We start from the raw sequence: 25,442 nt of genomic DNA on the forward strand, positions 1-25,442 counted from the left end.
ACATTGTCCAGGAACAGGCCACACTTAAGGTTGTGTCAGTTATTGATACTTTAAGATAATAAGTGAATGAGTGTTCCGTCACATCCTTATGGGGTAGTTTTGATCATCATCATTACAGAAACCATAATGGGTTTCCAGCAGCTTTCACTCTTCCACCTTTGTGAGGAACAAAGCCACTTAAGTTTGCACAGTGCTTTACAGTTCACAAAATATCTTCATATCTTATCATTTATTATTGTATGTCCCCTTTTTTATAGATGAGAAAAAGTATTAAGTAACATCTCCTGGCATCCTCTTCTATTACCACCCTTGACGAGGAACTCAATTTGAGAGAAATAGGGCATTCTAGTGGGTGGAGCCACTCAAATTTGATAGATGGGCCAGAGGCATCATAGTTCTTTCCCAGGAACATGGTGAGTCAGATCCTATCCCAAGCCACCTCCTCTACCAAGAATGGCAATCTTACACTAAATGATTAGAAAACAAGCCAATAATCCTTTTTTTAAATTAAAAAACAATTTATTGAAAAAGACTAATGCTTTATACAAATTCCCATTATAAAACCCCAAAATATCTATTGGTCTGTTTCCAGGTGTGGTAGAAGAATATAAAAATATCGAAACTGGATAAATTCCATTGTGACAATTTTGTTGGTCATTTTGGGCCATAAAATTTTTTTGTAATGTTCGGTAACTGATATCCACATGGAATTACACTCACACATCATGAAGATCTATGTATGTGGCAAAAGCCATTTATATTTTAATTTCCAAAAGCATATATTCTCAGGTTTGGAAGGCACACTAAAATTTATTAGGTCCAATTCGTCATAAGACACGGTGGCTGACTTTCCTTGTGTAGTTTATTGTGAAGTACCATTTCCAAACTAACTATCCTAGCAGCGTCAGCTGCCAGCTAACAGCAAGAGCTCTGAAGGCATCACTTAACAGATAGCACCTTACGAGTTATTATGATTTTAAAATCTCCCTTGCTGTTGGATTTACCAACACTTAGGCTTTTATTTCTTCCCATTACATCTGTTGAGCCACAAACAGCATTGGGCCATACTCACTGCAGAAGATAAGACTTCCTTAGAATCTTATTCGTTTAGTGCGCTCAATTTTATTTCACTGTCTCATCACTTGAGAGACTGGTTAAGGCAAGAAACCCATTTCTCAATTTTTTTTCTTTTCAAACATTTGAAAAGCAACACCAAAACATATGCAGTTAATTCCTCAATTCTTTCCCTTAGTATAGCACTTTTTAAATTAGAAAACCACACTTACATGTATTCTATCTCACTGGATCCCCACAACATCACTGTGAGGTGGGCAGATCAGGAATTACAAACCACCTCTTACAGATGAAGCAATAAGCTTACAGCAGCCAAATGCCTTGCTCAAACACAGACGGTGATTGATAGCACCAAGACTCAAATCCAGGTCTCCAGACACCAGTGCCAACACCCTTTCCATTACATCATCTTGCTCAAGTGAAATAGCATTCTGTACAGACTGGAAAAGTAAGAGCAGTTGTTAAAATGGAACAGAGCACAAACAACACGTCAGACACAGCTGAAAGAATGGAAATGGACTGGTAGAGGAAGGGACTGAACAACATGAAGGTGTGTGTGTAGGTTTTGTTCAGTGGAAATAGACTAGTAGAGAGGGGAAGGCACTGAACCACATGAAGGTGTGTGTGTAGGTTTTGTTCAGTGGAAATAGACTGGTAGAGAGAGGAAGGCACTGAACCACATGAAGGCGTGTGTGTAGGTTTTGTTCAGTGGAAATAGACTGGTAGAGAGGGGAAGGCACTGAACCACATGAAGGTGTGTGTGTAGGTTTTGTTCAGTGACTTCTTCAGTGACTCAGCCAGCTGAGCAAATAAAGACACTACATAGGCATAGTTCATGTTCAAAGAATGAGAGTAATATAAGCTAATTAATATTCGCACTACCTCTTCTAACTGGTTAAGTATCATTATCTCAATTTGGCAGATAGAAAAAAGAGGTCGAAAGATTAAGTGACTTGCTTACAGCTACAGAGAGAATATTTGTCACCAGATTATCACTCCAGAAAGTCTAGCACTTTGTTCAGACGAACAGACCACACCTTATTAGGAAGATATAAACTACATGACAATTACGTGTGGGAAAACAATACAATTAAGGAATGGGGAACAAAAAGGTAGTTTAGGGGGGATATACAACTATGAATAAGCAGCTTAAAAATTCAATCAATGAAATTGTGTTACAACACCTGGGTGAACAGCATGCAGCTACTCAATTGGACAAATATTTTCAAAGCAAACAAGAGTGCTATGGGTCAGAGTACAGGGATTGTGTGGGAAGGTCAACAGGAATTTATCACTTTGGTCATGCAGAAAGATTTGCCTCCAAAGATCTGATTTGCAATAAATTCTTATTGGCTTTAGAAACTAAAATGTAGGCTATGAAATGGGTTAGATTCAGGAGATAGAGACCAGTGAAACACAAAACAAATAAGGGCTTGATAACGATGCAAGTGCTATAAGATTATGGTAAAAAATAAAATAAGTATATATGTAAAAGGGCACGCATGAAGAATTGAAAGAATTCGTTCTTGGTAAATTAGGCTAGGTCTTGCGGCAAAGGCACTAAAAGCTAATGAAGAAGAGTAAATGATATTTGACTATTATATATGTATATATAGACAAAAAAGAAAATATACCAATAAACATTTTCATCAATATGGAATTAAATACATTTACCTATTTTAGAGATATTTTAAGTATGCTAGTATCAACATAATGAGAAGAGTATTTTACTGTCTATTTTTAATAGAAAAACATGTATATATACATATCTATATATATTTAAGGAGCACCCCTTCCCCCATTTGAGTATGATTACTCAATGGGAAGCAGTAATACAAATGGGAAAATCTTCCCTCCTGTATTGAGGAAAGAAGATAAAATAAGACTAAGCCATGTCTAGCACTGAGTATTTTTAACACATGGGTTTTTTGTTTGTTTGTTTGTTTGTTTTGTAATACCATACTTCAGATTACAATACTCAAAAGTCTAAGGTCCTAACATTAATGATAGTATCTCAATGTCCATTTTCGGTTTGTTCCAACATGATTTTCTCCTTTTGCCTCTGTGTCACACGTAGTCTTTCCCACTGGAAGGTGCAGGTTTTGGATAGGGCCTTGGTGTTGGGTAAGAGGTTGTTTTTCGGGGACAGGAACAGCAAAGTAGGGCACCTCCCAGAAGGCAGAGAGAAGCAGCAGCCCAGCCAGTGAAGAGAGCCTGACCAAATTCATACCTAAAAGGAAAAACCCATGTGCTTGTTAATCAGTGAATTATTTGAATTATTGGCAACTTTTCTAACACAATAAAGGGAAAAAATATCAATACTCATTATATATATTTATTTTCATTGAAAATAACCCCTCGATATCCCTTGGGAAGTACTTTAAGATTTCTGAACATATACACAAAACAATGTTTATATTGCAATTATTGACAATTTGCAATAGTAGATCAGGAAATAACACATGTAATACCAGGTTAATTATACAAATAATTCCAAAGACTCTTCCACATGTAGGATACTTGTAAAGCATGTTTATATGTTTTAGAAGTAGCATTTGGATCATGGTTCCTAGGCTGAAACTTAGCAAAGGAAGCTTTATCACTAAGTAGTAATCATATTCTATAAAGAAACTGAAGAGCATAATGGAGATAATCAGAGTTTTGAACAGATGATCCATTGATCCCAGGCACCTATATAATCTGAAATCCAAATTTTATGGTTTTGTAAAGAAAAGTTCTAAGCAGTCTATGAACCATTCTGGATTAAGCTGATCCAGGCAGATGTATTAAAGCAGACACTTAGGGTGGGGTATCTGTGAGTGATTATGGACAATACAGAAGAGTAGAGAAGGGTTGGTACTATAAGTTATAAGGCCAAGTCTGAATCCTGATGCAGACTCTCAACTGCTGCAATTCTGGGATAGCAACTTCACCTCTCAGCCTCAGTTTCTCCTCCTCTCAAAGCAGGATAATCCCACCTGCCTCAATAGACTGCTTTTAGGATCACATGCAATAATGTAAATAACAATTGCAAAATGCCTGGCAATTTATAAAGTGCTTTCCTGTGCATTACTGGTGTTATTACCTTGGTGAAGTTTTAGCCTACTGACCTCTAGCAGTTTCTGTTCTTACACTGTAAATCTTATGGGATGGGGTCCAACACAACCATTGCAGGATGTGTTCTCCCATATGTGGGTGATTATATAAAAAGAAACACATCTTATCTCTCCAAACACTGAGGTTTTTCATCCATTCATCTAAGCACTTGACAAACAATAATTATTTTTTAACATCCTGACCGAATGTAGTTATTAGGTGTTAAAGATGTGAAGACAGTGAGATGAAGAGCCTCATCTCTGATTAAAGAATGTTGTTACATGAGAGGTAAGAATCAGCTCAACTTGCACAACTTGCAGTATTAAGAAAGATGACCTTTGTAATTTACAGTTTATTTAATTTACAGTTTATTGTAAATTTCACAATTTACAGTTGTGAAAGAACAAAAAATTTCAAGGTGGTATCTGAACATACTAAAAACATACATCATAGCTCTATGTGTAAAAATGAACTGTTGGGAATGAAGTATTATTTATTAGCCCCTAGAGATGTACAGTTTTTCTCAATCAATCATAAACTGTGCATTAGTTACAAATAATCATAGGTAGGTGTTGTAAACATCAGAATACACTTCAAAAAGGAAATTTCAAATATATTAACATCTTTATTAATACTTGAAAAAAGGAAAAAAGAAGTCCAGTATACAGTTGAAAAGTATAGAGCTTGAAACTTTCCAACTTTGGAAGGTATTTTGTCATCAATACAGGGTGTTAAAGCAATTATCAAACTCATTTTAACATAAGTCAGAGATCATTTAAATTGTTTGTAGGTTTGACATAAAATTCTTGAAAGCAAATCTGGGAAAAGATGGCACTAGCAGAACTTTGTAGAATATAAAAAGGGCATTTTCTCAGAAAACAAACTATTTTACACATGAATAGCATTACCTGGCATTGACTGGTGTCATGGGGTCATAGAATTCTTGAACGATTCTATTGCCATACCATGCTGTGGCAACTAAAATAGCCAGACCTACAGAAATTCAGAACAAAAAACTGTTAATCACCTTGGAACACTGAGCCTAAATACACAGTCTGTTAAACCAAAACATATTTTGCAAGAATTAAATCTCATCAATAGTGTTGACATTTTTATTTTGGTATTAGGGAGATTAGAAGTCCAGATATGATTTATTCTAAGTATCTATTAAAATATAAAAAATACTAGGTTGGCATTAGACAAAATTTATACTTTTTTATGATATCTTGGCACAAATAATCCTTTTTTGGAAACAATTAGGCAGGTGTATGTTATACAAAATCTCTTTTGAATATAATGTTATACATTAGGGTACTATACTACATTTGATAAAACTATTGTCATTATTAGTACAGACAGAATTACTTGCAAAAGGGGAAGATGAAAACTCTTCTATGTTCTTGACCAAACTCAAAATTTACATTTCTGCAGAGTCAAAAGGAATGCAAGCAGCTAGATAGCAGTGAGATTAGGACATGTCTCAGAATGGACCAGAATACCTGCATTACTACTGCCCCGTTGGCCAAGGGAATACCTGACATAGGTATAGATTGACCTGAGACTTGTTGAGGGTGCCACATTGGATCAATTTATGCAACCCAATCTCAATTTCCCATGGCATTTTATATTCAATGATAGCAGAGAAATCATTTAGTCAAAATCGTTCACTTAATCATTTATAAGATATATGAAATACCTCATTTGTTCTTATCAAAAAAGTTAAATAACTTTTTTTGTAGTAATTCTAAGCATTCATCAATACAGACGGATTAGATGTTTCTGTGCTACTCTCTCTCCCCAACCAAAAACATGGTCCAGTGTAATTGCCTCCAGACGTGACAGAAAACACTATTGCTTTTGGCTGCTCAAATAGACCATGCGAATGGTCTTGAACTTGTGACGCTTAACTGCTGAGAGAAGTCCCTGAAACTGGAATAGGAGTGATGTAGTCACCTGTGGGAGTTACAAGAAGGCAAGCAAAGGAATAATGCAATGCATTTCATCCTTGGCACCTTCCAAGCACTTCATACACTTCATGCCAACGATGGCCACAAAGATTACTATTCACAGCCTTTGATATAAGATTAAATTATTGGGAATAAAACACTATCCATGCCTTTTCAGACAGGAGTCAATTTGTATTTGGGTAAACTGAGAGACTGGTCATTTTAAACTAACCATATCTTCCTCAGTTACTGGTTAAACTGACATATTATACTGGAGCAAAAGCCCCTACAAGTCTTCTGTCAAAAAGAAAATAAGAAAATAAAGTCTATTCTAGTTTTTTCTATTAGTAGATTTATATCATTAATTATATCTGTTATTTAAAAAAATATATACTATAATATACTACATATATGCATATAATACCTAATATAGAGAACATACAGTAGTCTATTATTATAGCTGTATAATATATATGGAGATTATATACATATTACAGTGTATAGATATAAAGATATATATACACACAGAGAGTGTATATGTATGTACATATACACACACGTAAATATACATACACTATAATTTTTTAAATAAGCATTATTATAAAGCTTTGAAATAATGCTGTCCATGTTTTCTGACTTTGATTTTCTTAAATGACACATAATGTAACTTATCAATCAACACTTGAATTAAAAAACAGATATTTATTTTCTTTCTTTTTTTTTTTTTTTTGAGACAGAGTCTTCTGTTGCTTAGGCTGGAGTGCAGTGGCGTGATCTTGGCTCCTGAGTTGAGGTGACTCTCATGCCTCAGCCTCTGGAGTATATGGGATTACAGGCATGCACCACCACACCCAGCTAATTTTTGTATTTTCAGTAGAGACAGAGTTTCACCATGTTGGCCAGGCTGGTCTTGAACTCCCGACCTCAGGTGATCCACCCTCCTCAGCCTCCAAAAGTGCTGGGATTACAGGCGTGAACCATCACACCTGGCCTAAAAAACACATATTTATTTTCAATGCAAAATATAATATCATTATTTTACCAAAAAAATTTAAAGGTATTTCTGTATTTTTTTTTTCCTAACTGCTTTAAACTGACCATTCCAACAGGCCACCTCTACTCCAGTTGGTCTTTTCATTGATCTATGGGCACATCCTGTTTATTCTCGAATTAGATCTGCCCAGCTGGAATGCTGTCCTTATTTTTCTCCAATAATCCTAATCCTTCCATCCCTCACAGACCCCAAGGGTTCACATATTCTTGTGTTTTCTCTCACTACTCCCCATCTTTTCCACATAGTATCTGTGGAGACACCATAGGAATTATCCGAATTACATGAACTTCCTCCTTAGTGTTTGCTAAATAGTGAACAACTTTCTTCACTGGAAGAGACTGGTTCTAACAAACCAGTTGCCACTTGAAACTTCAACCAATAGACCTGTCAGATGTGAGTAGAGCTCTCACATTTTCATTTAGTTTGTGTTTGAGAACATGAAAGTCAACTGGACTTCAGGTCTATGTTTGCAGTTTGCCTTAGAGACTGAAATCAAGTGTAACGAATCCAACGTAATAGATTTCAAATCATACCAGGAACAGGTTAGTAAGGTGAAAGGGGGGCACAGCCTCTATTACCTGCAAGAAGAAATATCACGCCCCCAATGACAGCCATCCTCATCTTCTGCACCTCATCGTCTTCTAAGCACTTCATACACTTCATGCCAACGGTGGCCACAAAGATTGCTATCACTCCCAGGAGGATGCCAACCACCATCAAGGCACGGGTTGCTTGCAATGTGCCTGGCAGAAAACATTTTAAAACATGTAAAAATACGCTTGGACCAACAAGAGAAAAATGGAAGAAGACCAAGTATATGTCACTGTTGTATGGAAGAGAGAAAACTGGACTAGGAATCTAGAGACCCCAGTCATACTGATGTTTCCACTGGTAACCCAACATACAGTATCTTCTCCAGAAAAACAAATGCCGGGCTGGATGATGAAAGAGAGATCCCTCCACTCCAACATTTTATGTTTTCAACATTAAATTCAAAATCAACTGGAAAAATAATTAATGATCTAATTGAATAGGGTTAGCTGAACTAATACATACTTATTTTTTACTAAGGGATTTTAATCCTTGCTAAGATAATTTTAATTTTAAGTAACAATCATATATACTATCCTGGATGTTAACTATTTGTAATCAAAATGGTTTATAGTATATCTTCGATATTAGTAACCAGCTTTACACCCCAATCAGCAAGCTTCAGAAAAGCTGGATGAATTGGAAGATAAAAAATAAATGTTTTATAAATTATCATGGCTGGATAAGCAGCATTTGTATCTCCAGTGATGTGAATAGGAGGAGTGGGGGAGAATATAGAAGTCATTTTCTTAAAACTAAACAAAATAACCTTTGAGATGTTACCTTGGAACATAGTAGTAGATTCATATTCAAAGACATCACTAGTTTTTAAAACTATTTAAGCTGTCATGTTGTAAAATAGCACACATGATAATTCAATGTAGTGTTTCTCAGGATTCCATTTTTTCTAATTTTCCATTATTATTTTTGGTGTACTAACTCATGATCAAATAAACAGGGCCAAGTTTGAGAGATTATCAATATGTTTCTTACAGAGTAAAAGCTTGATGCCATCATTGTGGCATAAAGGCACAGACTTTTAATTATGAACTGAAACTATGCTGGTTAGAAGATTTTGTTTAAATTCTAGATTTATGTCCTCCTTTAATTAAAGATCACTATACCACTGACAGTGATAATATGCGACAAGTACTTTTTGCATATGTGAGTATTTTTTAGCTTTAACAAACTATGCTATCTTGAGCAAGAAACTTAGTATTGTTTGGAATAATATTTCAATTACATAAGTAAAATGTAAATTATATCTTTATCCAGTGGATTGGAACAATTGACTCCTTCGTGGTCTTTAAAAGTGGCTGAGATGTTGGAAAGGTTTTGTATCTCAGTATCTAATTAGGCCTAGGCTTAGCCTTAATATTGTCAAGATTGAGAACTTAGGTTACCAATCATAATTGAAGCTAAATATTTCTAAAACTTCATTAAATCTTGATTTACTGATTTTCCATCTTTGCTATAACCAGACAATCTATGATAAAATTATAGTAATCTCTTTCTTTTTATTTTTATTTTTTTCTTTTTTTGAGACAGGGTCTCGCTCTGTTGCCCAGGCTGGAGTGCAGCGGTGCAATCTCGGCTCACTGCGACCTCTGCCTCCGGGGCTCAAGCGATTCTCATCTCACAGCCTCCTGAGTAGATGGGACCTCAGGTACCATACCTGGCTAATTTTTTTTTTTTGGTATTTTAGTAGAGAGAGGTTTCACCATGTTGCCCAGGATGGTCTTGAACTCCTGAGTTCAGGTGGTCCGCCCACCTTGGCCTCCCAAAGTTCTGGGATTACAGGCATGAGCCACCGCACCTGGCCGTAATCTCTTTCTAAGAAGTATCAAAGGTATTGTTTACACTGTTTGAGAGATAGTTTGGAAGCCAAGGTAAAGTTTTACTTGATTTCATTTAAAAATAAAAAAGAGACTTCCTGATTCCCCTCATACATTGACCTCCTCATAAGCACGTATGGGCACACAGGCACACTGACCCACACATTTATCTCACGATTCCAGGTGTCAGAGGAACTGCTGGATCAAAGCACATGTTCCACAGGCCACAGGTTTACCAGGAAGGAACTGAAGCTGCTTGTAAGGTTATTACACAACTTTTTCCTTGGAATCACAAGCCATACGGTGGTATGAAGAGGAAAGTACCAAGGACTCCACGGTTAAGGTATGTCCTCTTTCTGATGGATGGTTTTTGCAAAGGCTATCATTATTGGAAAATAACAAATAAAACAACTAAACCCATACGTAACACAGATTTCAGACATGGTCCTAAGATTACACTTGGAAGGAAAATATTTCAGGCAGAGATATGCTGGAAGAGGAGATGCTGAAAGTAACAAAGATGACCCATGTCTGGAGGATAGGGAAACCACATATCTCAGTTTGCCTGGAACAGTCCTAGCTTTAAAGTTTAAAGTCCTACATCCTTAGAAGGCCCTCAATCCTGAAGAAATTGGGAGAGCTGGTCACCCTAATGTAGGATGATAGGATGTGCAAAGTAAAACGAAGTTTAGCAAGGTGGGCAGAAGGCATGTGTCATGCAGAGCTTTGCAGATTAGGGTAAGAAGATGGACTCTATTCTAAGTATAATCAGAAGTCATATGATTATCTTGAGAAACGGGCGACATGATTTTTACTGTCAGCATAGAGATCACACAATCAATAAATATTTCTATGACAGTACTTCAAGCATCTATAGCGTCTTACATTTCACAGCCTCCTCCATTTTATTTTTTCATAAATACTCTCAACCTTTTATTAATCATTTTAGAAGTTTTCTCTGATCTTGCTCCAAGTTTTTCTCTTTGTTCAAGTTGTGGGGCCCCAAACTGGACTCAGTTTATATAATAATCACACTGATCTTTTCTTCAAGTAAAAACAGAAGGTCACTCGCCCAGCAGGTCTGAGCACTTAGATCACAGGGTAGTCTTCAACAGAAGTCTAACTGGGCATCAATCTCATGAGTCAGACTGTGTAAAATCCCTGATCTCCCAGGCAAGGCACACACGTGCATAAACCACTCCAGGGCCCTTACTGCACCCACCTGGAATGATCTAATGTTCACATTTTTAATCTCTAAGATTTGCCCATTAAGTTCTCAAAGAAAACACATTTGATTCATGTCAAATCTATCTTGCCACTTCATCTGCAAAGTGTTCTTTCCAAGGGGCTGGAGACTGATATTCTGCTCTATGATTGCTAACAAACCTATCAGGTTTCCTTTCTCTATAGGATAATATATTATTTGCATAATACACAAAAAGTAATGGAGCAAATGGCAAACACAATATTTAAAAATTGCATAAACCATAGAAATGAGATCCTACTTTGTTTTTTAAACTGTCATTTTGCAAAGTAATATTTTCACTTACATCCTGGCAACTATTGACTTATAAAATGTATTTGTATGTTCCAATATTAGATTTGCATCAAACCCAAAATCTTACTTTGCTTCATTGGAGACATTTGGATAAATTCTTAAGTATAGTGATATGTGAGGAAAATGCAAAAATAATATACACATGCAGTCACGTACAAAACGCTGAGAATTAAAACAGCATGAAAACTCACAAGCAAGGCATAGGTAATGATAGATTACAACTCAAAGTAAGCAACTATTGTGTTACAAGTTACAAGTGTTTTATGTGCAGATCAAATCTAAATTGCACAGTTTTAAGCTGGAACCAGATGAATACCTTCACATCATAGAAGTGTTTTAAATCAGAGTTGTACAGTATGTAATTGTGAAGTCCCGCATGATTTGAGTCAGATATTTATTCCTATTTCCATCTAAAGCACCAAGCACAGTACTTGAAAAGTCACATGGATTTATCAAATTTCAATAAATTTAAATTGGAACATGTCTTTATCCTTTAAAAAACTGTACCAATATGATAGGTAAAAATACTTATTCTCTTGTGTTTAGCTTAATTTTTGAAATAATACTGAGAAACACCTCCCTTAAGAGCCTGGTATGCTAAAATCTTGCTACAAAAAGCTAGACTTAGCTTAGGTCACTAAAAACTAGAAACTCATGCAGATAATACAAATTGTACTTCTTGCTTATTTTGATCTATTTTTTAAAGTATGCATCTAATGAGCTTCAAAGCTGAAGTTTTGTTTTGTTTTGCCCTAATGGAATGATGAGCGGCAGAGCAGAGAAGTTAAAAGGGATGTTTGAAAGCTATAAAACAACATTTTGGATGAGATAGACGTAGTATAGCCTTGCAATATTAACTTTGAATTGGTCTGATTAGAACAAACCTAGGAACAAACATATTCCTTTTCTCGCCTCTTAAATTTGCAGCTAACTCTACAATATTACAACCACTGACTAAAGTTGTCTATGGAGAACCTGGTTAGCAAACATTAAAAAAATTACACTATTTTTTCTCATCATTATTCAGCAGTAAACAGAGAAGGCAGTCTTTTAATTATATTTAGCTAGACTGACAATCTTGAGATTAAAGACCCCCTAAGGAGTTCTCATCATTTTCAACCTGAAAGTATAATTAAAAGTAAATACTTACAAAGATCTCCACTTATAAGACAAGAAGTGAGTTGGAAGTTACTGACCTACTACAGTTAGGTTCGTCAACAAATGTGTAGAAAGACAGACATAAATGGAATTTTCTAGAGCTTTAAAGTCTTGCTACACAAGCAGCAGAATCTACTATCAATACCAGACATTGCTGATGCTATTTTCTAGCAATATTACCTTAGGTTCTATATATCATAAACAAAATACAGTCATCTCTTGGTATACAGGGGTGATTGGTTCCAGGACCACCCACAGGTAACTAAATATGCACATGCTCAAGTCCTACAGTTAATCCTGTGGAAGCCTTGTATACAGAAAGTCAACCCTCCCTACATGCAGGCTTCGGACCCTCAGATACTATACTCTTGATCGGTATTGGTTGAAAGAAATCCACCTATAAGTGGACCCTTGCCGTTCAAACCTGTGTTGTTCAAATGTTGACTGCAGATTCCAATTCTATCTCTATTCCCCCATAGTCTCCCTTTGCATCTGTAGTTGCTTAATAAGTATTAAGTGAATAAATGAACTGATGATTGGGTGACTAGAACAAAAATACTGTACTTTCTTCTCCCCTGCAGTTAAATGAGCTCAACACAGACCGTCACAGAAGTGTACTCCCCTGGCTTTTCCCCATATTAAATCTTTTACTTTTACTGAAGTTCAAAGTTTCATAAAAGTCCTAATCGTTAGCATTTCCCTCTTATTGGTGCATGAGATGGTGGTCACCAGATGTGACCTCAGAACATAAGCAAAATCACGAGTGAAAATGATCCTGGATGAGGCAGGATGTACCGCTTTTCAGGATGTCCTCAGAAGTTTTGCTACCTTTCTTGTTTGTGTGTTTCCTCAAGAAATTTTCTCAGAATTAAGTTGATGCCTCTATATTACCTCCACTACATTTCCTTAATCACTCCACTTAAGGAAACCTAAGCTATGTGACTTGCCTCTTCCCCTTCAATCACTGAAGTAATAACAAAGAATGCTGGCACTGGAAGGAATCTCAGAACTCATCTTAGCTGCACCATCCTTAGCAGCGAGAATAGGGCCTGGCTTGCATCTGTTGAATGGATAAATGAATCATAGATTCATCTCCCCATTCCTCCCACTCTGCCCTATTTTATAAGTGGGGTAACTACTTTACACCAGGGAGATCAAGTGGTTCACCATTATACACTTGGCTACTTAGTGCCAAACCACAGTAAGAATAGAGAACTTCTGGTCTCAAGCCTGGATTTTTGCTTCAACTTCCATTATTCTTAGAGTCAGAACTAATTTATGAAGTATATCTGAACACCAATGGCCCTTCGAGTACCCTCGGTTCAGCAGGCATAAAGCATCTGGAGAAGCATAAATAGGTGCCCTCCTCTCCACTTAGGCTTCAAAGACTGTCCAAGTCAGTGATTTTGTCTCTCTGATTGAGCCTGACATCATGGTGAGAGTGCTGGGAAACCTCACAGCCACCAATACTCATTAAGCACACCTACACACATGTGGATTCATGCAAAGCAAGTTAAACAGGCTAGAGGAGCTTATAAACAAATTACAGAATCTCAGCGTTTGGTGAGATTGAGAGAGAGTCTAGCCTAACCTCCCATTTGTCTGGTGCTTGGATCTTCCCTACAACATTCCTTCAAAATGCTTATTTATTCTCTGCTTGCACACCTCCCACCATGCAGCCTCCTACAGCAACCCAATCTTTGGACAGCTCTAGCTATTAAAGTCAAGTAAGAAGAAGCAATTAATCAAGCACATAAAATTGGCGCTAGCTTCCTAAAAGTTTGAGAATTAGACGAAAACAAGGCAAGAGGTACAGGTGAATCAAGAAAAGTCTACTGCAACTGTATCTGGCACTTTTTGTATATTCCAACTCTCAGCTACAAGAATGCCCAGGGTCAATAAAATCACATACTTTGGATGAAATGGAAATTGCATCAGCCATTGTAAAACTACAACACACAATGTGACATTTGTTTCCCCAGGAAGTTCCTCAGTTACATTTTCATAAACTGCTTGGCAAGAACTACCTAAAAGAAGAAGCCTTGCTGTATCTCATTTGGTATTTAATGTATACACTATTAGCACACTGTATTCCTTCAGATACTTTATGAAGGTCATATGCTTTTTACGACCTACCCTACATAAAGCAGGGAAACAAGAGATTTTAATACTTCCAGTGCTAAAGGCTTGGCAAAGCCCTGCATCTGGACTCGAAGACATCAAGTGTGCTCTACTGGGAAAGACGGCAAGGTACAATTTCAGGAAACCCACAGCTAAGCTTTTCACCTAAACACACTTAATGAAATGCAGCTTTTTTATGAGGGATACTGCTTAAATATACACACATAACCCTTTTCATCTCTACATGTAACAAAACTGTACCAAAACCAGCCAATGAATCACCATCCCAGATCTCTACAGCTGGTGGGTGCAGACACCACTGCTCAGGCAGAGAGATGAAGTAAGGTTTCCTGGGTTCCATCCAAAAGCATCCCGTGAGTCATGGCAGGTTCAAAGAGAAAACCTCACCTTGGATAAACTACGGCTTTAAGTAAAACAAAAGTGGATTCTGATCTGGAGTTTTAAAAAAATAGGAAGACATCTCTAAAGTGTGTGGGGGGTGGTAGGTATTTAGTCCTTTCACCCCAGTTTTAAAAACTGTAATAACTACATTAACCAAAAAATGAAAGTAAAACATTTTAACACATTATCATGTGTAAGGATGATCCATTTGAGTATTTACAACATGGATCAATCTGATTTCATTTGGTCATTTCAGGAAGTTAAAAGAAAACCTATTTAACGATGTTGAAAAGGAACTATTTTGATCAGAGGAATAAAACTGACAGTGAGACCTCTCTGGAATTGTCCTTAGAAACCTCCAGCTGCCAATTCCTTAACGTGGTACCTAAAATGCCTGACAGTTTCCTTAAATATATTTACCTTTCCATGGAGAAATTCAGTAATTATTACCAAATTTTTCACTTTATAAGTACAAATATAACCCCTGAGGGCAATGAGCAACACATAATTACTAAACTTATGGATTGATTTTGGTGTAAAGAAGTCCTAATATGAGAACCTTCAAAAGCTGAAATAATAACACTCAAAACAGCCATGCACATTGAGCAAATGCCACAGGTATTCAAGGTGTTCAAACAGATTTGGAAGAGCTTTAATAACTCTAAACTATATGGCTTTTGATATACACTATTAAAAGTTGTCCTTTGATACGAGGTAGAAAAAACAAGTTAAGTAAATTTGAACAATGCCAACACTTTTCACCCTTAGCACACAGTGGGGGCCAGTGGGCAGTCACGTTTATCTAGGCAAAGACTAAGGGACCTTTTCTTCAAGTGAATTAAAGGGCATAACAGACACATGATATAAGACAATTAATGTGATTTCTCAAGGAAGATACTCCAGCCGTGAATCATTATTATCTAAGTAAATGGGAATTTAATGACTTTTCTGACAAGGCACTCGAAACCTTTAATTTAAAAAAAAGTAAAAAAATTATCCTATTATCCTTCTTCCCACCATCCTTAGAAATATGTCTCTCTATACAATCCTTTCCAACGTTACAAGGGGGTCACTGAACATCCATTACACAGAAATTCCTTTGTGGAAGATGGAAACCTAAGGAAGACCCACCTCTTCTTTCTCTCTCACTGCCTCCCAGCTGACCTCTGATTTCATCAGCTATGACTATTTTGCTGCATTTCCCTTCAGTGCCTTTACTTTTTCCTTTGTATTATGTTGGGCAGGTTATTTAGAACCTTTCTTGTCAGCCTTTCCCCACCTGCCAGCAACCTTCTCTTTCCAAGATAGCACTACACCATCAGCCTCTACAGAAGATCTTGGGTCTGAAAATTAAAACTTTGGGAGAATCTCAAGCGGCTTCTCCAAAGAGTCTTGCAAGAGGCCTCCCTGCACTAACTGGATCTTAAAAATTAAAGGAATCAATCTCAAGCATAAGCAGAAGACACTTAGATAGGACATTTTCAGTAGGAATGTAACTTTTACTACGAAAAATCATAGTAAAGGTTAAAAAGATTGTATCTAATACTTGAGGATTATTTATTTAAGCGTGCACACTTGAGAAGTTACCAGGCTTCAAACTTTTTAAGTCATCCCATTTTGTTGTCTGAACCCTAGCAATCCTCAATTTACCCCAAATCTCAGAATGCCTAGGAGAGGTCTAAGAGCTCAAGTTCAAGTTTGGCCTTCACTCCCTCAACTCGACCCACCAGCATAGGAATTTAGGATGAAGCCACACCTAGAGTGGCAGAAGTGTCACCCAGGGAGTTAGAGGCAAAACTAGAGCTTATGCCTGGGCGTCCCTTTTCTCAAACCAGGATTCTCTTCATTTCCTTATGACAGAGCACATCATCAGAAGACTTGATCAACTGAAGACTGATAACCATGGAATCACACAACAGTATGAGCCCATAAGGGAGCTGCAGGGGGACTGGGGCCTCTGGATGGCGGCTGTGAGGTGGGGGTGCACTCACTGCTCAGATTCAGCAAGGAGTCAAAGACTTTGCACTGGATCTGCCCGGTGCTCTGCGACACGCAGGACATCCACAGCCCCTCGTACATGGCCTGGGCGGTCACGATGTTGTCGCCGGCATAGGAGTAAATCCTCCACTGGGGCAGGGCAGTGCTGACGATGGCGCCGATCCATCCCAGGAAGGCGAGAATGAAGCCCAACAGCTGCAGCCCCGCATTGGCCATGACTCGCTCGGGAGCCCGCGCTGGCTCGAGGGTGGCAGGTGCAGAAGGCGTAGAGTTTGCAGGTGCGCAACCCGGACTCTCGAAGGTGGCTGGGCCCCGCGGAGGAAGTTAAGGCGGGGAGCCCTGCTCGCTGCGCCGCCGCTGGAGAAGCTCTGGGTCAGGGTTGGGGTCCGGGCCCGGCGCGGCGCTGGAGTCTGGATACTAGAAGCTGCGGTTGCTCCCAGGCTCAGGAACTGAGACGCGGAACCGCTGGGCGCCGCGATTTAAAGCAGCTCCGCCCGCCTCAGCCCCGGCAGCCGGGGAGCGCCCCCTGGCGGTTTCAGGGCGGCTCACCGAGAGGGCGCCGGGAGCGCCGGGTTGGGGAACGCGCGGCTGGCGGCGTGGGGACCACCCCGCAGGACCACGCACCAGAGCTGCGTCCCTGCTCGTTTTCTCGTGGATCTTCTCGCTCCTGTGAGGCGTTTCATTCATTCATTCACTCCAATTATCCAAAAATTACTATGCCCTGTACCTGTAAATCCTAACAACAAAGATAAAAAAATGATCCCTCAAGAGCTGCAGTTTTACGTTTAATATTTTTTTCCCAGTATCTTATTAAAAGGCATTTCTACCCAACTCCGCATCTCCTCCCCCATCACACATATTTCTCTCTCCTTTGCTTAGCTTCCTCGCCCTTCTTTCCTCTCTCTGCTCTCTTCTGTCAAGGTCGTTCCATCACTTCTCTCTGCAAGGGCCCTCAGAGATCTTTACACTCTACGGATGGGGAAACACCCAGAGAGCAACGTGATTTACACACACACACACACAGATACACACACACACACATAGACACACACGCACACACACACATAGACACACACACAGACACACACAGACGCGCACACACATACACACACATAGACACACACACATACACAGACACACACACACATACACACAGACACACACGGACGCACACAGATACATACATATAGACACACACACACACACGCACGGAGCATATCCAGTACTTGGCTCCCCTCCCAATCTGCTTTCCACTACATATCAAGTTGACCCAAAAATATCCCCTTTGATCTATGATTGTCCTTTTTGATGTATTATTGTCCTTACGAAAATGCAGCCTAGCAGCCCTTCCCCGCCAAACACCAACCTCCCCCCACAGCAGGTATGTCTTAGAGCAGCAATTCATTATCAGAGGGACCTGGCCAGTGCCCCGCTCTCCCTGAAAGGTGTTAATTTTGTGAGTTATCAAATGTTCGTCACAGGTGAGGACATGTGAGCAGCGTTTCCCCAGTGGACAAAGGACTGGGCTGGAGTTGAGGAAGTCTGGGCTCTGGTTCCAGCTGTTACTGTGACTGGCTATGTCACCCCTCTGGTTTCGGTCTCGCTGGGACTGTAGTTTCCCTCTCTGCTTCTCTAAAGCTTCCTTCTTTGTAGTTAGTCAGAAGTGCTGTTGTGGTTAGGAATAATTGAAATGTTTTTCTAACTGCTTTTTGTGTGTGGTGCGAGTGTGGTGGGAGGGGAAGCTTCTATGGTTTTAGTAAAAACAGAAGCACCTTGGAAACAGAAATAAACATATTAGGAGAAAACAAGATATACCCTTATATAGCATGGCAACTGCTGCTGGATGACAGGGAAGGAAAGGTGCAAATGCTCAAGGTGGGAATGGGAGGAAAGGCCAAGCCCCACCACCTTCATTTCCACCTGGCCCTCCCTGGATGCCTTTCACGCAGGCTTACAGCTAAAGGACTTGGCCGTGCTAGGATTCGGGGACAAGCAATGAAGAACGTAAGACAGGAGCTAGATGAAGACGATTAATCTGGACTGAGATTAACACAGTGAATACTGTCTTTCTCCTATCAGCTGTTTAGGGCAAGACCATGTCCGCATTGTATCCCAGGGTTTGGGCCTGCAGTCAGTACTACTTTCTAGGTCTCGGTGGATGTTCTGTGGGTGCCTGTCGGTGTGGAGGAAGATGTATCAATCACATTTGATTTTGTAAAAATTCCCTGATGAGAGAAGGCACTGGAATTTGCTGCAGGGCTACAGCAGTACCATGTGAATCATATAATCTCATTTTCTTTTTTTTGTTCCAAACATTTAAGAATTAAAACTATTATTAAACACCCAGGCACGGTGGCTCAGGCCAGGCGCGGTGGCTCAGGCCTGTAATCCCAACACTTTGGGAGGCTGAGGCAGGCGGATCACTTGAGATCAGGGGTTCGAGATCAGCCTGGCCAACATGGTGAAACCCCGTCTCTACTAACAATATGAAAATTAGGCGGGCATGGTGGTGGGCGCCTGTAATTCCAGCTACTTGGGAGGCTGAGGCAGGAGAATTGCTTGAACCCGGGAGGCGGAGGTGGCAGTGAGCCGAGATCGTGCCACTGCACTCCAGCCTGGGCAACAGACCAAGACCCCATCTCAACAAATAAATAAATAAATAAACAAATAAATGACATTATCTGAGTTCAGTAAATATATTTGTGCACAGGTCCTTTTAATCTGCATTAGGACTGGTTTCTGTCAACCTACAATTAGCGGGGAATTGGAGGGATGAGTTCTGTGGTCAGCAGGGTCCCGTGTTTTTGTTTTGTATTTCGGGTCTGTGTGAGGCTGATTACATCACTGCCCACAACCATGTTTGTGAGGCTGAGGTGAATGCTGTTTGCTTCACTGTGATTCAGGCCCATCTCTAGGCATCCTTAATCCTGTCTAGTTTTCTGCTCCTAGCTTCAGTGCAGAGGACAGGTGAGATAATGGCTCAGCATAAATCTATCAACTTAAGAGGAAAAACAGCTTACAAACACTGGCCTTTCATATCTGAAACATAAACAGTAAAGGCAGCACTGACACCAAGAAGGCTCTAGAAAGTCTGGCAATGGTGTGGTAAGTGTCCTAGCCTGTTGAGTAGTAAAATCTGCTAAGTACCCTGAGACAAATGACTTCTTTTCTTCCTCAGTTTCCCTACCAATAAAAGTTACGGGGTTAATTTCTGAAAGTCACCCAACTCTAAAGCTTTATGACTCTAAGTAATGACAGCTGGCACTTGTTGCTGTATATTTTCATCAAGTGTTGAGGTCAGAGTTTTATACGCTACCTCTACGTGCAGGTAACAGACACAGAGAGGTCAGGCTGCTTATCCAAGGTCATACTGCATATGACAGTGCTGGAATTCCAAACTATATAATTTGCCCCTGGGGCCCATACCTTTAACTGCTGTCCTATAGTATTTCTCTGTGTTTTCACCCAAATCAATTGAGGACGATTTTTTTTTTCTTCTTTGGAAGAGCTTAGACATACTTATCATGCGTTTCTTGCTCCAGGCAGTGGCAAGATATTTTACTCTGTGACTGTCTCTTCTTGATACCTGTTGCAGCCCACTGAGGTTTTATACCCTGGGGATTTAGAATCATGTGGCAGAAAGTTGTTGCTGTTGAGGAGGAAGATATGTGTAAAAACAGCAGATAGCCTACTGGTTTATTCCATGTGCTTGTGTGACTGATGTTTGGGCTTAGCCATGATCTTGAGAACCAGTAATAAGTAGAAGAGATATACACAAAAAGGTTAGAAGCAAAGGTAAGACTACGAGTGTCAGAAGAGAGTGTAAACAAAGAACCAAGCCTCTAAGAGGCAGCATGGCAGATTCTCAGAAATGGTTAATGATGAGCGTAAGAAAGCCGTTGAGATGTAAGTTTTTTTGCTTAGTGTTAATATATGTTAATGTTGACTTTTTAGAGCTTCTTAAGTGGTAAAAGCAGAACCAGTGAACACATTACTAAGTAAGCGATCTGCTGTGTAATTATTTACGGCTTGAGAAAAGGATCAGAGTACAAATACTGTATACATTTAACATGAATTTTAGTATTAAAACATTTAGATTACTAAAAATACACTGCTGTGTGACTGACACAACCTTTTAAAATGGCCTTTGAAACTCCCTGGAGTCTTTGAGAGGGTAGTGAGGGGTAGTAGTTAAAAGCACAAACCTTTTGAATCCTATTTCTGCCACTTAAAGTAACCTTGAGAAATTTGCATAACATCCTTGTGACTCACATTTTTCCTTCTTTTGAATGGCTCAAACCCTAGTGCTGTTATGAACATTAAACAAGTTCAGACATGCACATTATTTAAAATAGTAGCTGGTATAGAGCAAGCATACATGAACCGGTATTTATTATTTCAAGCAGATCAGATACATTCAATTTTTAATCCTGACATTTGCAAATGATTATGTTTGTCCAGAAGGACTCTTTCATGCTTCGATTCTGTTACAATCCCACTTAATGTCATAGTTAAATGGTAGTGAAAAGATACGCAGTTTCTCTAGAAAGAAGACACGATGGCAGCAATGGCAGGGATATGAGCTTTAAATGAGATTCCTAGGTCCCCTCTCCAAGCCTTGCAATGTTTTCCCTCCTAGCCCTGGATAGTTTTCCTGGTTAGGACTAATGCCTGAGGGCTTCTGCTGAGGAGGGGTTGGCCAGGAGGGAGAATGGCGATGTGATGTCAAATGACTCTTATAGATCTGCAAGAATCTGTAGAGGGTAATGAGAGAAAAACAACCAAAACCTCAGTTTGATATTTTTATTATCAAGCATCTCCCTTGTTTTCAGGAACATGAAACTTCCCCCATAGATTCCCCCCTTAACTCCTAGCCTAGCAGGTCCATCTCTCCAGAGAATTTGGGAGGGGATGAAATTTTAGCCATAAAATTTTCTATTTCAGTCATAAAAGGTTACCTTGAAACAAGTTGGTGAAGGACTGTTCCTTTTATCCTTTCACTTGTGTCATTTGGGGAAGATCTTTTTTGTCTTAGAGGTACTAGAAACAGTCAACCGATCTGAACAAGAGTCAAGGTCAAATTGCCAATATTTTACTTGTAATCTCTTTAATATGACGCTAGCTTTATTGGTGGGGGTTCTCCAAAGAATAGACTATATGTGTGTATTTGTGTGTCTGTGGAGAGAGAGGAGAGAGAGAGAGAGGAAGGGAGAGACAGAGATTTATTATAAGAAATTGGCTCATTCAGTTGTGGGAGCTGCCAAATTCAACATTCGTAGAGCGTTCCAGCAGGCTGAAGACTTGAATAAGAGTTGATTTTGCAGTCTAGAGTCTGAAATTTTTTAGTCTTCAGAATTCCTGCTTTTCTGGGAAACCTCAGTATTTCCTTGATTGAATTAAGCTCATCAAATTACGGAGGGTAATACATTTTATTCACAGTCTACTGATTTAAATGTTAATCACAACTAAAGAATACAGCCACATCTGGGCTGGTGTTAACCTAACATGTGGACACCATAGCCTAGCCAAGTGGACACATAAAATCAACCATCACACTCACTAACACTTACTGATCATTTAGATTCTAAGGGCTTTATTGTATAAACTTACTTACTGCTCAAAAAAGCCACTGAATTAGATAACTATCAATACAGATGAGAAAAGTGGGGTGTGAATAAGTAAAGTAGTTTATCCCAAGTTACACAGCTAGCAAAAAAGCAGAGTTGGCTTCCAAACTCAGTTGTTCTGGCTCTTGATCCAGAAAGCTTATGTGGTGCGCTATCCTACACCTGAAGCAAATATTTATCGTTTACCTCCTTTGTAACTCTCCAAAGTTACAACTACCTAGTACAGTGATACCCAAAGACTGCATCCTCATCAAGCCTCCAAATCAGAGTCATATCAGAGTGAATAGGAAGTACTCAGTAAGTGAGGGGTAACTAACTGAATTAGTGAACAGATGGATGGACTGATAGAGGAAGACTCTCTAATCTTTATTATAATCCAAGGCACTGGGAACACTTTAGTGAATAAAAACAGTTTTGACTCACAAGTAGATCTTTTTTGTGTGTGTGTTTGGAGAACATATCAAAGCAGAAATAAGTAGCAATGCAATGAAGATCATAATTTTTTGGACAGGTATGGTGGCTCATCCCTATAATCCCAACAGCTTGGGAGGCCAAGGTGAGAGAATTACTTGATTGCAGGAGCTCGAGACCAGCCTGGGCAACATAGTGAGATTCCATCTCTACAAAAAAAAAAAAAAAAAAAAAAAATAGCTAGACATGGGTGGCACGCACCTATAGTCCCAGCAACTCGGGAGGCTGAGGTAGGAGAATCACTTGGGCTCGAGAGATGGCAGCTATAGTGGGCTGTGATCATGCCACTGCACTCCTGCCTGGGTGACAGAGTGAGACCTGTCACACACACACAAAATATCTTAATTTTTAATACCTTGATCTTTGGGATAACACAGAATCTAGGATATGATGCTACTTTCTCTCTCCATTAGACATGAGGTTAGACAAGTTAATTAATCTTTCTATGCTTCATTTTCTCCATCTGTAAAAGAAAAGAAATATGTGTATCTCTCAGTGTTGTGAGAAGGAAATAACATTGATTGAAGTAACTTATGGATAATGCTAAATCCTGTATCTGGAACTTGGAAAGTGTTTGAAAAATGATAGCAGTACTGTGAGAACATGGGTAAATATTCCATTAGCAAGGAATAGAGTGTGGTAGGCTGGCTGTGACTTGATCATGCTGAACAAAATATTTGAACTAAACTCCCAGCTACATAAGGGAGAGAACATTCTAGATTTAAAAAAAAGAATTTATATATAAGTATAGAGCAGTGTTACAAACTGGTGAGGTGCATCTCAAGTTTGACCTGAGTATGGATTTTGTTTGAACTGCTCAGCAATTTTCCAAAAACTAAATTAGCTTGTAACTTTGAAAAATTGAAAGATTTCCCTAAAAATCTAGATTCTCTTTTGTTTAGAGTAATCAAACGAGATGGCAATACTATGCAGCTCTATGGTTTCTGATTTCTCCATAGTATCTGCTATTTCTACTTTGTTCATTTATGTTACTTCTCTGGGCCCTGTAGGCATTTGGTGCAATATATGCATAGGTAGTACACAACGTAAATAGTTTAATTTACAGGGTTTGCATGCCAAGCTAAGTGTGGACTTGATCACATAGTAGTCAATAGGAGCAATCACAGAATTTCCAGAAGACACTTGAGCAACTTTGTTATTTTTTTGTGGGGAGGCAGAAGGAAGAGATATAAGTTAATTTAATGAACAAGCTGAATAGTTTAGGGATGGGTCGGTGAGAGGGTTTGAACTATGTCAAAGGCGGGACATTGCAGATAGAGAGATGAGTCTACCTACCAGAGATGGGTGAAAGTGAATATTTATACCTTTATGTGATTTCATATCTATTCTGAGCTAAGAGCCATGACAATTTCAAAAACTTCTGGGGATTTTACCCAGTCAACACAGGACAGAGAAATTACTTGTGTTCCTAAAGGAGATCAAACATTGGATAGGAAGAATGACTCTTATTCCCTATCTCAGTTTTAGCCATTTCAGAGATGAAGGAGAAGCTAACCTTTTGGATTTATACAGTATGTCAATCTTTATTATGGCTCTCTCCTGAGGGATTTTCAAGAACAATAATATTATGCATGATTTTAGCCTGTAAGATGCAATTTAGCTGCATTGTCTTAGGAGGAATAATAAGACTTGGAACCAGGAAGATTGGTGAGGAAAAGTGGGTATTAGACATTAGTTTTAATTAATATGCTCATGCAAATCATTAACTTAACCTGTGGTTATTTAAATTGTTTTCTCAGGGGAATAGAAAGACATACAATGGTTTAAAGGAGGAACAATACCTGATAAGACTTGCATTTGAACATTACTCTGAAGAGTGAAGAATGGTTTGGGGAGAGGGATCTTGGAGAGGCATAGCAGTGGTATTCCAGTTAGAAGGATGTTAGTATTATCTAGGTGAGGAATGGAGTTCGGGACTGAAGTCCGAATTGAAAGAAAAACAGGAAAAGAAACAGTTGAAAAAGTATGATGGGGTTGGATTCTTAGTGTACTGGAGACCAGTTAGCTGACTAATTTGGGGACTATTGAAATATTGTAGAAGAAATATCTCAACCTTTCACCCCCAGCATCACTTAATCATGTACATGACCGAATACAAGATTATATGCAATTTCAGCTTTGCTAGCTAGAAATGTTTCCAAAATTGAGAATATAGTACCTAATATTCTGAGTTCCAACTGTATGCTCACTATTCTAAGCATTCTGCCTGAGATTTTAGAGGCAGAAACTTGAATTACCCTTTGTTTACTGAAAAACTATTGTTTCATTGTGAAATATTGGTTCTAAGGAATAAACTGTTAAAATACTAAATTATGCTGTTTTATAATAATAATTGTATAATAATTATGCTGTTTTATCACTAATTGTGATCCATGTTCTAACTGAGGCTCACTCTCTGTGTGTCATAATGAAGTTGTGTAAGTCAATATGGTAAAAATGGCGAGAAGCATGGGCTGTAGCTTCAGATTGATGCATTCAGATCTTGGCTTT

General features: G+C 38.8%; 2 protein-coding genes across 2 annotated transcripts in view; one reads left to right on the forward strand and one right to left on the reverse strand.

The window, feature by feature from the left end:
- Positions 1–497: 497 nt before the first annotated feature.
- On the reverse strand, positions 498–17,253 carry CLDN1 (claudin 1). The gene is made up of 4 exons (XM_032171905.2): positions 16,827–17,253; positions 7,749–7,913; positions 5,079–5,163; positions 498–3,304 (listed from the first exon to the last, which is right to left on the reverse strand). The coding sequence occupies exons 1-4, from the start codon at positions 17,047–17,049 to the stop codon at positions 3,142–3,144; spliced, it is 636 nt and encodes a 211-aa protein (XP_032027796.1). The 5' UTR covers positions 17,050–17,253; the 3' UTR covers positions 498–3,141.
- Positions 17,254–18,163: 910 nt separating this feature from the next.
- The window catches only part of CLDN16 (claudin 16), a 90,639-nt gene continuing 83,360 nt past the window's right edge, over positions 18,164–25,442 (forward strand). Inside the window, exon 1 of the mRNA XM_032171906.3 lies at positions 18,164–18,314. Within this exon, the coding sequence (XP_032027797.2) occupies positions 18,164–18,314 (151 nt within the window). The remainder of the gene's footprint in view (positions 18,315–25,442) is intronic.

This window comes from Hylobates moloch, unplaced genomic scaffold, assembly GCF_009828535.3.
Source record: "Hylobates moloch isolate HMO894 unplaced genomic scaffold, HMol_V3 SCAFFOLD_13, whole genome shotgun sequence".
Lineage (NCBI taxonomy): Eukaryota > Metazoa > Chordata > Mammalia > Primates > Hylobatidae > Hylobates > Hylobates moloch.